The 14,997-nt window shown below is 44.3% G+C and overlaps 1 protein-coding gene and 1 pseudogene across 1 annotated transcript; one reads left to right on the forward strand and one right to left on the reverse strand.

Moving 5' to 3' along the window:
* RT1-M10-ps2 (RT1 class I, locus M10, pseudogene 2) lies at positions 4,464-6,610 on the reverse strand (annotated as a pseudogene).
* On the forward strand, positions 4,757-6,611 carry H2-m10.6l (histocompatibility 2, M region locus 10.6 like). Its single transcript, XM_087598472.1, has 4 exons — positions 4,757-5,018; positions 5,251-5,526; positions 6,111-6,386; positions 6,511-6,611. Exons 1-4 carry the CDS (start codon positions 4,796-4,798, stop codon positions 6,609-6,611), a joined length of 876 nt encoding a protein of 291 aa, XP_087454598.1. The 5' UTR covers positions 4,757-4,795.

Consider the following 14,997-nt stretch of genomic DNA (forward strand, 5'->3'; position numbering starts at 1 on the left):
GGCGAAGGACAGACACAGACACAAGGTGGTCTTGGATCTGAGTGCGATTTTACTGTTCAAGCATCAGACTTTTATAATCGTAAAGCAAAGCAAAAAGCAATGCTGCACATACACAGGAGCAGAAAGGACAAAGGTTATCAGGAACGGTCTCACAATGTTCTTATTAGATATTCATAAATTGGACCCAACTCCAAGGAATCAGTAAGCCATTCATTTGCAAGGTGCATGTGAGGTTGATGTTATCTCTAATGTGCGAGACAATAGCCAAGTTGGCAAGCCACTCAGTGGCACTTGTGGTCAGCAGTTAATTATCTGAGATTCTACAGTAACCTTCTTGTTGCTTTGTGAGCTGTCAAATTAGACTCATCATATGTGGGCTTCTTTCTAATTTCTTCTAATATATTTAATTCTAACACTAACTCTACTTAGGGGCTATTGTAACTTTGTAATGATTCTATCTCTAGTCTCTTTAAATAATAAACACGATGGGGGTCGTGATTGTGCCAATTTCTCCATAAATGGGAATGAATAATATGATACCTTTTCTCCATTGTGATTGATCCATTGACTCCCAGATTCATCACAAACTCCTGTATATGGCAAGGGATCAGGGGGAGCACGCTGTGTCCCCATTCTGCTAACAGGGAGGAAACCACCATCTCCCTGTTACAAGCCATTGCCCTCTGCTATCCATGAATCTCTTAGGGATGCCACAAAGCCCCCTCTTTTTAGAGATTTCAGGGTCTTATAAAGGAAACTCATAAGAGTGGGTGACTAGAATAATTTACTGTCTAACCATCCCCACTTTTAATGGCTATATGTCTTTACAGGGGGTTCTGGTAAAGTAATTCTTACTGCTGTAGTTCAGTCAAAAGTCCCTATTCCATAAGATAAGTGTTGACATTTTCCCACAGAAAGGCCAAATCCAAAATAGGGTCGGTGGTTACCTCTATTGCATTTTCTGTGATCTTTCCTTGTCCATGGGAGGATAGTAGGGCAGAACATGCCCTGAGCAAAAGTACACAGGGTAGAAATGAGTTAGCAAGAAAAGACGTTCCAAGCATGGCAGCCATGGCACACAAAGCACGTATCCTTCTGAGAGCGCAGCCAACCCCTCCAGGAGACTGACTTCCTTGAAGTCATCGCCTCGGGTGAGTGTGCCAGGCTTTTGCCCAGTCACACAGACTCTACTGGAGGGAGTGTGGCAGTTCAGAATGCTTATTATTCATAGTTCATTTCTGAGCCTCTGGAAGAGGCTGATTGTCTTCACTTAGGGTACCCAGTGGGAGGTACAGAGACCTGAAGGTTCATGGAAAAATTAACTACAGGGGACAAACCTCCAGAAGCTCGCTTGCTGACTGCAGATTTATCTCCGGGCCCTGATATTCTGGGAAGAGTGTCTTGGGACAAGTTTTCTTATCTTGATCCCTGTTGACAACATCCTTGTGAGTCCTAGCAGTTCTCTCTTTGACACCACGCTGACATTCCAAAGACCCTCAAGACACAAACACGCAGCCCAAAACTCTGTACATTCATCGGGAATCTTTTAAAATTATCGGCCACCTATTTCATGGTCACCGTTTAATATCTCGGAGACTAAAGACCCAGGCTTCCTTACACTTATCCATTTCTTGGGGTCCTATGTAGATGCAGCATCGTTTTCCCACATCTGTGTTCACGGGGGCATCTATTAGGTCTGATCTTATCTTGGTGCCACGGTCTGCATCTGTGGCATAGGGTAGTTTCCATATATCTCTGTAGCTGTTGCATGGCAGAGAGTAAAATAGGAAGCAACGGTCATACAGAGAAAGACTTCCTGTACCTCAGTTGTGCCCCCCTACAGAGAACAATGGCCATGAGGCCAGATGTTGCTCAGATTTCTCTTTTTTTTTTTTTTTTTTTTTTTTTTGCTAGAGGCTTGTTGCTGTGTCCCAGACGTAAAGGAAGCTCTGGGACACGTTGGGGGAACGTCACCAGGACAGCCCAGAGCACTGAGCCCTGCCTACACTAACCTGTGTCTGCTTCCAAGTCATCTCTCCCTCTCTCAGCAGAGGCTGGCCCTGAAATCTCCATCATTGACTAAACTTTCATTTTCACTGAACTACAACTTCATGCTTCTTTACTGAAGATAAGCATGTGCCTGGTGTTTTGATGTTTCTTGCCATGGTATTTGGCTGATTCATGGACCAAACATGAGTAAAACCTGATACAGAGAACGAAGTGTGATATCCTGTTAGAACCTGCTTTTACTGCCCTGAATGCATTGCCTCCTGTGGGTCTCAATAAGTAGGTTGCCACCACCTTGGCAACGCTCTGTTTCCAAAAGTACTTGCAGTGTGATTAGAATAAAAAATTACAGTTATAAAGTAGCAACAAAAATAATTTGATGGTTGGGGGTAACCCCAACATGAGGAACTGTATTAAAGGGTCCCAGTATTGGGAAGGTTGAGAACCACTGCTTTGGACAACACACTGGCTAACATTTGCCAGCAGCAGTGGGAAGCCCAAATATAATAGATCAGAAAACAAAACAGGTTCTCACTAGGGAATCACTGAAGCTTGTTGGAAGACTCCCCAGAGGAAAACCTCACCTCCAGGTAAATCTTAGGCTGCAGAATGCTAGAACATAACATACAAAGCAGCAATACCAGCCCTGGGAACAGAGCCTATGACAGGACTGAATCAAGATCAGCCAGGACTGAACTCAGAGACACATCACTAAGACGACAGGAAGAGAGATTCATGCTAATTTTCCAGAACTGTGCAGCATTCGTTTTAGACATCTCCTCAATCACAGGTACCTGATCTCATTCCAGGATGCTTAACAAAGGACCTTGCTAAGTAACAATCATTTCCCCAAAATGTGAATCCTCCATCTATTTCCAAACTGGGCTCCTGGAGCTCTTCTTCCTGCCCACCCTGAACTCCTGTGCAATATACTTAGAAATATATTGTCTTCCTCATACAACATAAAAAGTATAAAAGTCCATTCATCATCCAGTAGACCTGTCCCCAGTTGACTACAACGACGATAATATCTAAGATCCCAAAGAGCATTAGTTTTTGTTTTGTTTTGTTTTGTTTTTGTTTTTGTTTTGTTTTGTTTTGGAGCAGTTGACTTCTACACCATCAAACTAAGGGCTTCTTAATGATTCCAAGGATTTCTATGAAAAATATGTAGCCATATTAATGACTGGGTCTAGGCAATTGTATGAGAAGGACTTAGAAAAAGAACAAACTACTTCAAAATAACCTTCATTAACCTAGCATCCACTCACAGTACAAGGTTCTCCTGTGGATGAGAAGGCACCAATAATGAAGGATTCAATGATGTTTGAAGACATCAGTGTTGACAACCTTGAAGAAGTATCGCCTGTGCCATTTTAGTAACTTATCAATAAAAAATTACAATTAGCCCACTTGGTTTGCAAATTCCTTTCATCCCAGCAATTTGGAGCCAGGGGTAGATAGATGTCTGAGTGCTAGGCCAGTCTGCTCTACATAGCCATTCCCAGGCCAGCTAGGGATACATACTGAGATGCTGTCTCAAAAGAAAACTAATCAGCCCTTGCTGCTCTTGCAGAAGACCAGAGTTGATTTCCAAGCACTTCAGTCTAGAAGTTCACATGGTCCATGACTCCAGATCCAGGGTTTTCCACAGCCTCTTCTGCAACTTAAGAGTCCCTACTCCTTGCATACAGCCTCTTCTGCAACTTAAGAGTCCCTACTCCTTGCATACACACAGAGACACAAAAATACATGCAAATGAAAGTGAGCCTTGAGATTGTTTCTCCTAAAATATATCTGAGGAAGTGCAATTTTCTGTGTTTCTATTTAAAAAATGCTACAAAGAAAACACAAAATCCTAATATCTACAGTGGGGAAGAAGAAAATAAGGACTCCCAGAAATGTTAAATATCCAAAATGCTGTGCTGACAGCACCACTTCATGTTGGAAAACAGTTCTTTCTCTTTTTACTCAGCTTACATGCAATTAGTTATCAAGATCTGCACTGAAACAAAACATGAGAGATATGGATTAGTATAATTTAAAAAAAAAAAAGCACAGTCACCATGGAAGGCTATACAATGTCTAAGCAAGCACAGATACTCAGACATTGAAAGGTTTGACAATCACTGACTTACTGGCCACTGGGCAAGGACTCAAAGATGTTGTGACCTGGACCGAAAGGACAGACTTCTGGTTAGATACTGCAGGACACCAGGAGGGAGAACTTGGTGCAAGGCAGAGAAGCAGGTCTCTAGAAACGCCCCACCCCCAGGAACTAATCTCTCCAAGACCCACCCCATCAGGTATACATCACTAACTATGGGAAATGTAAGAGAAACCAACCAGCATCAGCCACATTAGGGTTATAAGGTGAAGAGATACCAGTCCTGATTAAGACTCTACACATCTTGGAAGATGAGGAATCTTATACCAAGCACCCTCCTCCTCTTCCTCCTCGTCCTGTTGGGGACCTTGGACCGGACCGGGTATTGTGCAGGTGGGTGAGGGGCCTACAGAGAAACGGCCTTTGGGGGAGCAGAATGCTATGCACCTCCTGGAATCCCCATCCCTGCATCTTCTCCTTAGCCTGAGCAGACCCTTTTGATACCCTAGCTGGAGGACCCCTGACCCTCTCCTTCACTCAGGTCCAGAGGCCCCACAAAACCCCTGCTCTGTTCGCTACCAACCTGTTCTGGGTCAGGGTGAAAACTCAGGGTCTCAATGTGCACCACCCACAGGTTCACACTGGCTGCAGACTTTCAACACTGTGATTTTGGAGCCTGGAATGACAGAGCCCCGGTTGATCCAGGTCAGCTATGTAGACTCCATCCAGTTTCAGGGATTCGACAGCCAAGCTCCCAATGCGAGTATGCAACCTCGGGCTGCTTGGATAGAGCAGGAGCCACCTGAATATTGGGAGAAGGAGACAACACAAGTCGTGAGCCTGACACTGTCAAAAGGACGGATTCTTAGGTATATAGCAAATGAAAATCGACACAGCAGGAATGGTGAGTCACCTCAGGGCTGAGATCATGATATCTCATTGCCCTCACGGTCTGACCCAATAAGCTCCACTCTAGGATCCCAAGTCAGAGATTCAGACGTAGTCCAAGGGGCCCCTGGAGACCTTTAACCTGAGAGAACCACAGACTGTGACCTGGTTAGGGGTTTAGATTGAGACAGAATCCTGGGAGGGGGAGAAGCCTCACAGTTACCATAGGCTGAATGGGACTGGGGCAGATTATCGCACCCTGCAGGAAGTTTTTGGCTGCAACTTGGCAAATGATGGGACCTTCCTCCGAGGTGATTACCGGCTCACCTATTATGACTACGATTACGTCACTCTGAATGAGGACATGATCTCTTGGAGAGCAGAAGGCGAGATAGCTAAAAGTTGGTTAAGCATATGGGAAACCGAAGGAGTGGGAGAAAGCTGGATGACTTACCTGAGAGGAACGTGCTCAGAAAGGCTTCTTAGATGCCTGGAACTTGGAAAGAAGACTTTGCTGCGCTCTGGTAAGAAAAACCCTTGACAACTCCTTCTCCCTCTGAGATTGGAGCTCCTGTCTCCCTGAGGCCTCCTTCTCAGCAGGGAGCAGCTGGAATACTTACACTGTCTTGCATCAAAGGGGAGAGAGGGCTCCTCAGTTTCCTGTATCAACATGACAGAGAGAAGGGCTCTCCAGAGGATTCACACTTCTCCCAGGATAGTTCAGGGCATCAGTTAAGCAGCAGGTCCCTCTCATTTGCATGGTGCATCATGGCCTCTCTCAAGGCCTGTTCACTGTCCATGCATGACGACATTGAATATCTGAGCAAGGGTTGCCAACCCCTCAGACCCCCTTTCTAGTCATAACCAGAATTATATTTGTCTAGAGGGAGACTATAGTCTCCTGGTCGGTACTGCCTCATGGATACCTCATGGTTATTATAAAATACGGCCATCAATAGATCATCCACCTGCTGAGTTTGGGCTTCTGTGTGGACGCTGCTCCCTCTCTCCTCCACATCTCCCATCCATTTCAGGGTTGGTCACGTGAGCGCTGATCAATCCCCAAGAGGAATGCAAAATACCTGAATTTTCCAATTGTTCCCCTCAGATGCCCCCAAAACACATCTGACCCACCAAGTAAGACCTGATGGCAACGTCACCCTGAGGTGCTGGGCCTTAGGCTTCTACCCAGCTGACATCACCCTGACCTGGCAGAGGGATGGGATCAACCACACCCAGGACATGGAGCTGCCAGACACCAGGCCTGCAGGGGATGGAACCTTCCAGAAATGGGCGGCAGTGATGGTTCCTTCTAGAGAGGAGCAGAGATACACGTGTCATGTGCACCACGAAGGGCTCCCTGAGCCTCTCACTCTGAAGTGGGGTGAGGAGGGGATGTGAGCACACACTCTGCTGTAGGGGAAAGTGAGCTCTTTAAAGAACTAGAGCAGGATCAGGGTTGAGAGCTAGGGTCAGAATCCTCACTCTTCCTTCCCCTCCCTCACCAGAGCCTTCAACAACCATCCCCATCATGGCAATTCTCATCGGCCTGATTGTTGGGACTTTGGTGATAGGAACTGTGGTGTATCTTGTGGTACAGAAGAAATAAAGGTAAGGAAGGGGCAGGGTCTGAGTTCTTTCTCCCTTGAAAATCCAAGGCCAAGACATAAATGTACCCTGCCTCATTCCAGGAAAGATGTATGCACAGAGGCACTGGGGACCATGGGCTGACACTAGCTCTATCATAAAGCATAAAGGAAATAATAGAAAGATCCACTGCCCTTTTAACGGAGGAGATGGAGACCTGATTCAGATTTTCTACAGACAGAGAAATGTCACAGAGATGGTCCCTGCTCAGGACAGACCTACAGAAGGCCAGTTAGTCCTCCTTACATGAAATCGTACATTGTGTTCTCTCCTCAGTCCACGGACTTCAGTCACAGTTTTAGAAGCTCCCCTGGCACTTGACCAGGACACTCCTCCCATTCCTGCAACTGCACTCCTTCCTCAGTCTCTCACTGTGTTCTTCCCACAGGTGGGAAAGAGGCATCCACACTCTGGCTGCCAGTCATTAAGTGTTGAGCTGGTTCCTGAGACCTTGCATTAGGGAAGACGGGTACCCATTGTGGGCTATCACATTTTTCTCTCTTGGCCCTATCATTGTGATCTCTTAGCAGGTCTTATTCTCTATTGCCATAGGTATGGACAGTGCCCAGAGATCTGATGCATATGTGTCAGTAGAAAAGGAAGTAATAGGAGAACACATTCCTGAGCTGGGTTGGCTGGCTATACTGGATTTGTTTTTAATGTGGCTTTCTGTCAGAAATCATGGATGAACAATTTCCAATCAGAATTTGTTCTCCATTACTTCCTTCTATAGGGTAAGTTACGTACCTTGTGTGGCTTCAAAAGCTCCTGACTTTTCTCTCAGTGGCTGGCCTCTGTGTCCAGGTCTCTGTCTCCTGTCAGTATGACATAAGGAAGTGAGTTCAGGCCAGACCTGAGCACCACTCCTCTCCATGCTGACCTGTGTGTCTTCCACAGTCATCTCTCCTGATCCAGGAGATGCAGGCCTGTGAGACCTCCATCAGAGACCTAACTTTAGTTTCCCTTGAGCTGTATGTATGATCCTCCATCTTGAACATGAGGATCTAGGAAAAATTTTAGGTGAATTCTGCCCGTGGTTTGCTTAATGAGTAAACCCAATCAAAGCAAGAAGAGACAAATAGTAAACATGTCTTGTCTTGGACATATCTATGCTTTCCTAGGTGCCTCTCTTTCTATTTCAACTCATGTTTGTCTATCCATTTCTCTTCCTAATAAACTTGAACTTTCCTTCCTACTGGGTGTCCTGAAATTCTTTCCATTTTCAGGCAAGAATCTCATCTTCACCTGAACAGAATTTTCTGAACAAAAGTCCTTAGCTGACACGTATGCAGCTTGGAGTTGTCACCCACCCTGCACCAAACTGGGGCTGCCATTGTTCCTGCTGGCCACAAAGGAATCTCTGAAGTAATGAGGGACAGGTTGCTTGGATGTCACTGAGCTGCTCTTTTCCTTTGCATGTTACATTCAATCCTTCCCTTTAACTATCTGAAGGTCCACAGAGTATTTTTTGAATTTTATGTGTTTTTTTATCTGCCTGTACTTTTGTCTGTGTAATAATTACATGCCTAGAGTCTGTGGATATCAGAAGAGTTCCTCAAGTCCCTAGACAAGTGTGAACTAAAATGGAGACAGTAAGAACCAAACACACAACATCTGCTGTAACAGACAGTGCTCTTAACTGCTAAGTCTTCTGAATGCCCTCAAGACCCACATAGTGTTTCATGACCACTCTTGTGCCATTGATGACCTTAGAGCCAGCCATACCCCTTGCTCGGGTCAAATGGAAATAGGCATGGATTCCCAGGAAGGCATCCACTGTTGCCCTAAAGGCTTTCCTTTTACTCAAGAGACCTTTCTAGCACTAAACTGAAGTGAAGTGACTGTGGGGGGTCACCCAGAGGGGAAAATCTCAATGAACAGAACCTTATGCTAAGGACACCTGATTCTTGAACAGGAAAACTGTCTCAGTCATTACGAATACAGCATGGTCACTTACAGAAGTCTGGGTGAAGGAAGGTTCATTAAAAAACATGAATGACTCCCTTGTAACTTCAGCACCAAAAGCCAAACTTACAGGCAGCTTGCCCAGCCAAAACTGTTTCTCTCTTGGCAATTGCTTATGGCTTTTATAGACAGGGAGAGGGGCCACTGGACCCTATGTGTTTCAGGAGCCTTCTGAGCTTGTAAAATCCATAAGCTTCCTGGGTCTTAAGAGTCCCCCTCCTCCAGTCAAAGGGGAGCACTTCCTTGGAGGAAATAGCTACACAACACTGGGTTACATAAGGCTCTGTCTCAAAAGCCAAAACATGGGCCTAGGAAGATGCTTCAGTGGATAAAGTAATCACTGACCAAGCATGAGGATGGTAGTGTTGGATCTCCTGAACCCAAAGAAAAGCCAGTAGGCACAGCTGGATCCCCACCAGCAATGCTAGCCCTCTGGAAGTGGAGGTGGAGGAAATCCTATAGCAAAGTGGCTGGGCAGACTATCCAAATCAGTGAGCTCTGGGTTCAATGAGAGACCATACCTCAGTAAATAATGGGAATTTTGATTGAGGAAGACACTCATGTCAATTCTGGTCCGCACATGCACATCACTCACACACGCATTTGAATACACATACCCATGTACATGCACACGACACACACATGTGTACATATGGAAAAACATGAAACCAAAAACAAGAATATGACTTAGGTTTTATTTCATTGAAGGTACGGTCCATTAATTGAAGATCATGTCTTCTAAAGAAAATAAAAGTAATCCCTGGGCTGGTGATTTGGGTGGTAAAGGTAATTGTTGCCAAGCCTAGGGGTCTGATTCCAATCATCTGATGGTGGATGGACAGAATGTTTCCCAGTTGTCCTCAGAACTCCATGCAGGTGCTGTTGAACAGTACTTGTTAGAGTAGCCTAGGATGAGTGCTTAGTGTATAAGGACTTTGTGCTACAGCTGGCACAGAGGAGTACTGGCCTCAAATGCCACTAATGAAGACATCTCTCCAGAGGAAAGAGGGGCTCATCCATTCAACAATGTTTACTGAACATTGTCTACATGGCAAAGAACTTTTGCAGCAGGATACAACAAAGGTCTAAAAGGCCAGTATTGCTAGCAATGTCCGAGTGGAAGAGAGAAGTCACTCAGAGTAAGTGTCCCTACAGGACATGTGAAGTGCTAGGTGATGGGTAGTACAAAATATGGATGTGAGACAAGGCTTGTGATTGCTTTTACTGGGGTGCTCAGCAAAGGCCTTCACTGGACTGTGAAGAAAGATCTGAAGGACATGGAGGAACCTGTCATGTGTCTGCAGGAAGTTGTGGTTGTGTGGTTTGTTACTTGTGGTTGTCGCTGTGTTCTTAGTAAGCAAGAGGATCTTTCAGTGCTTACACCCATGACCACAACCTCTCTATGTTCTAGGGGAAAAGTGGCTCTAAGCATGTGTTGAGTAGTCTTGTGGGAGAGGAGATGAGAAGTACTCCAGGACTTGTGGGTACTGAAGACGATAAAGGCAACCTTGCTTAAAGCATGGACATTTTGAATGACATGGTAGAGAAAAGTTTAAGGCACAATCTAGTCTTCCAGGCTGGACATGACAGCCACTTCAACTGCCATGTGAGCAACTGAAACAGCAGAAGGGACTCAATTCTCTACACAGTTTCAAGATGGGACTTAGAGTATTTGTCAGTGCATTGGTTCTGTGGTACAAACACAGAAAGGAAGACACGGATGGCGTGGTGTAACCGAGAGACGCTGTCTCCCTCAGCATCTCCGTTCTAGAGTCTGGAAAGGCCACATGTCCAGATGGGAAATGGTAGGTGATTGCTGTAGAAGTGATTGATTATATATGCCCAATGGAAGCACAGGGGTCTGCAGTGATGGCACAAGCCTGACACTTGTTGGAGGATTGTATGGGCGGATCACTTTAGCTCAGAGACTTAGCTCATCCTATATAATAAGACCATGATCTCCATAAGAAAAAAGAAGGAAAATGAAAATCACAGATGTGATGGCACACACACACACACACACACACACACACACACACATACACACACACACATACATACATACATACACACACATACACACACATACATACACACACATACACACATACATACATACACACACACACATACACACACACATACATACACACACATACATACACACACACACATACATACATACACACACATACATACACACACACACATACATACATACACACACATACACACACATACATACACACACACACATACACACACATACATACACACACACACACACACACACACACACACACACACACACACACTTGGGCAGTAGAAACAGGAGCTTCAGGAGTTCAAATCCAGCTTTGGTATAGACTCAGTCCATAACATAATATATGAGAAAACAATTAATTATAGAAAAAATTAAAAAATGAATTGGCCAGGTTGGTGGTCTGAAAACACTGAAGACCTCTAGATGAAACTAGAGAAAAGCAGGGAGTGACATCAGTTAATGACACTTAAGGCCATTGAAATTAGTGAAGGCTAAAGAAATGGTGGTTACAGGAGAGAAAAGCAGAGCTGAACGAGCTCTGTGCTCCGATATAAGTGGTCTGATGAGATCAGAGGTGCAGAGATGGCTGCACCATTCTGGTATCATGGCAGTGATGAAAAAAGCAACATAAGTTGCACATGAAATAATGAAAGCCACCTTTTGGTGAGAAAAAGGAATAAGGTAGAAGAGGGAGATCAAAGGGAAGGGACTTGAATGGAAAAAGAAATGGAAAGGAAGACATAAGAAATGAAAAGAAAGAAAAAGAGAAAAGGAAAGAGTGAAAAAGATATTGGAAGTGAGTAAGTGTGGAAAGAGAAGAAGAAAAGAGAAAGCAAAGTGTTGTGTGTCTTGGGAAAAGAGGAATAGATATAGATTCACTCGTGATTGGACATCTATTCATTAAAGGTAGACAAAAAAATTATCCCATTGGGGCAATCAGCTCATCCTTAGGTGCAACCAATTGCTTTCCAATTGGAAATTCAGCTTAGTGAGCTGGTCAGTTTGCTGGGATTGTTCATACTACTGTTCAAGGTTACTTACAGGTCCATGGATGATTCAAAGACAAATGCATCCCTGGAAAACCCACGCCAGCATATGAAAGCTGAATCCTTATCATTCCTGCACAAAAAATAAAAATAAAAAAATAAAAATAAAACCATGCAATGTGCTGGGAGGAGATTCTCTTTTCCCCACCAGGTCCGACTGCTTGTGTAATCTTTGGAGAAGTCTTCTGCAAACCTTGACAGTTTCCAGGGCTCCCAAGGTCTCTCTCCAGAAGGAAGTGTTCCACACGCATACAAAGCTCTACTCCACTGTCTCCTTCATTCTCTTTGTGCATCTTTTATGATGTTGCCTCAAAGCCTTGGGTGTGAGTGACAGATGTGCAACTTCCATGCTCTGTCTACGGCTATGCATTGTGATGCCACAGTAAAAGCAATTGTTCTCAGGATCCTAACCACTTATGAATCTCTGGAGTACTCCACCACTCCAAAGACTAAATGAGGCTGACAACACAATCTGAGTACAAACACCAATGTCCATAAGGCAGTTTTGCAGGTGCATCATGTCCATTTAGCAAAACAAGAGCTGTGGCCTCTCCACTGGGACCTATGACAGTCATAGTCTTTTCCACTGGCTTACTGGGTGACAGTGCTTGATGTGAGACCCCCGACCCCCACCCCTCTTAAATTGAACTTGAAAATACTCAGCTGCATCGCAACAGATAAGGCACTATTGCAGCAATGGGGCACACCTTACCAGGTATGTTGGTACTGGAGCATGCAGGGTCTATACCCAAGCAGGAATGGTGACAGCAATTCTCTCCCAGCAAACCTACATATTTGGGTTCAAATTCAGGGTCTTGTGCACATAAGGAAAATACACTGAACACAGCTACTAGGCAATATCTCCAGATATGTATTATATGTAATGCACATTATCTATCAAAGTGCTATATATGAATATATTTTTAATGTATGAGTATAACATTGGAATTCTCTTCATTGGAACAGAACTCGGTAGAAAGTATGGAAGAAGGCTCTTAAATCTCAAGTGCTACTGTCTCTCTAGCACCACTCCTCAGAATTGATGTCGCACCTTGGTCTTACTGTACACTGAAAGATGATATAAATGTAAACACTGAGGGAGATTTACATGCATGGATGTGTACTGTGGTGGTTTGAGTAGGAACAACCCCCATAGACTCATGTATTTGAATGCTTGGCCCATACGGAGTAGCACCATTAGGAGGTGTTGACGTAGGTGTGGATCTGTTGGAGGAAGCCTTTTCACTAAGGGGCTGGGCTTTGACATCTTAGATGCTCAAGCTAGGTCTGGTGTGATATTCACTTCCTCTTGCCTGCCCATTAGGATGTAGAACCCTTAGCTCCTTCTCTAGAACCCTCTCTGCCTATATAGCTCCATGCCTCCCACCATGATGATAATGGGCTAAACAACTAAAATTGTAAGCCAGTTGCCATTAAATATTTTCCTTCATAACAGCTGCTATGGTCATGGCATGTCTTCACTACAATAAAACCCTAACTAAGACAATATTGACAATAACCTTATTTAAATAGTTATACAGATTGGCGCACAAAGCTGGCCACACAGCCAAAAAAAAAAAAAAAAAAAAGAATCAGCAATTTCTCCTCACTTCAAGTCCAAGGTAGGACTCATGAACCCTGTTTAAACAAATATTAATGTATCTTTATTTTACTGTAGTATCAAAGATGTGTATCCAAAATTATCTGGTAATAGCATTAAAATATTTCCCCTACATATTTGTGTAAATCAGGCTTTTTTTTTTTATTTTCATATGACCCACACTGGTGAATGCAGGGTCCAGAGGGAAATGGCCTGACCTTGCTAGGGAGGGTACACATCCCCAATTTGTCCAACAGAACATCCACTCCCTTCTCCACCTGTGTCTGCAAGCCCAGTGCCCTGATTCCCTCCAGGCCTGTGGTCCTCCCAAGGTCCCAAAAGGAAAGTGGAACTTGTGTCAGTTGAATTCAACTCAGATGTGGCACTTACAGGCTTCCATCAGTTTCTGAGTCAGGGTCGTCCTCCTTAAAAAGTGGAAGCATGGAGCTTAGTAGACCCCAACTTGAGGGATGAGAGATATGGATCAAGTCAGTTCCCGGTTCATTTCATAAGTCTGACATCAGGGAGGCTCCCTGCCTTAGAATTTTCTATGGGAGTGACATGGACAGGTGGTTGGTTAATAGAAAGATGAACTCCTGGGATCTACATCTGGAGACAAGTTGCTTATGAAAGACCACCGGGGTGGGGAAGACCCCCCACTCAAATCTCGAGACGACGCAACCCCCAAGAACTCACGAGAAACTGGCCTTGATGTAATAAACAAGAGGTGTATTTGAGGAACCAGAGCTCTGGGGACGACACATATCTCACACAGGAGACAAAGGAGTTGACCCCAAGCTCAATTAGGGGAAGGTATTTATAGGGAAAATTACATAGGTAGTTAGCAACAGTCGCACAAAGCAATTTCATTGGTTTGTAACTTGGGCTCAGTTGAACTCTAGGCCACCCTGCTTCTGGGGCAAGCTGACCCTAGTTTTTGTTTCTCTCAGGACTCTTGAGTCAGGCCTTATCAAGGCCAAATGGTTTGTGGTGGCTATGGCCAGGCTACCTCCCCAAAACGTGTTATGTTATTCTTTGCTGTGAGGTGCACTTGTCCTCACAGAAGGGTCAGTGGGGGATAGTTTAAATCTTTATTCTTTCACTTACACTATTCCCTGTGCTGGTCCTGTTGACAACAGCCTTCTGCATCCATCCTGGGAAGAACAAGTCAGCAACTCTCAGACATTTTGATATCAGGATCTTTGCACATGTAGGAAGTGAATGGACCTCAGTGGTATTTTGCATTTATGGATGTTCACCAATCCATATTTACCTGCACTGTACCAAGTGTCTTGAGACATTTGCTATATTGAAGATATTGTAACTGCTTGAATGCAAGAATGATATTTTAAAAGAGCGCTAACTATTTTTCAAAGCATAATTGTGGTGGAAATGAAAGATCTATTTTTGGATGTTTGCATTCCCTTAAGGGCCTTCATTGTTCCCACTAAATAATGGGGGGTTGTGTCTTTAAACATTTTTTATTTAAATATGAGAAAATGTAGTGTAACAGAAACATATAGGCTATACATAGTGTACCTGTAACTTTATGTATATGTGGGTTTTGGATCTCTCGATGTCTGCCTCTGTCTTTCTTTGTCAGGCTCTCTCTCTTTGTCTGTGGCCCAGTGTGTGTGTGTGTGTGTGTGTGTGTGTGTGTGTGTGTGTGTGTGTGTGTATCTGTGTGTCTGTG

The sequence above is a fragment of the Rattus norvegicus genome, chromosome 20 (genome assembly GCF_021556685.1).
Source record: "Rattus norvegicus strain SHRSP/BbbUtx chromosome 20, alternate assembly SHRSP_T2T, whole genome shotgun sequence".
Lineage (NCBI taxonomy): Eukaryota > Metazoa > Chordata > Mammalia > Rodentia > Muridae > Rattus > Rattus norvegicus.

Coding starts and splice junctions, on each gene's coding strand:
- H2-m10.6l (XM_087598472.1), top strand. CDS start 4,796: ATGACAGAGCCCCGGTTGATCCAGGTCAGCTATGTAGACTCCATCCAG. Junction 5,019..5,250: donor AAATCGACACAGCAGGAATG/GTGAGTCACCTC, acceptor GGACTGGGGCAG/ATTATCGCACCCTGCAGGAA. Junction 6,387..6,510: donor GCCTCTCACTCTGAAGTGGG/GTGAGGAGGGGA, acceptor CTCCCTCACCAG/AGCCTTCAACAACCATCCCC.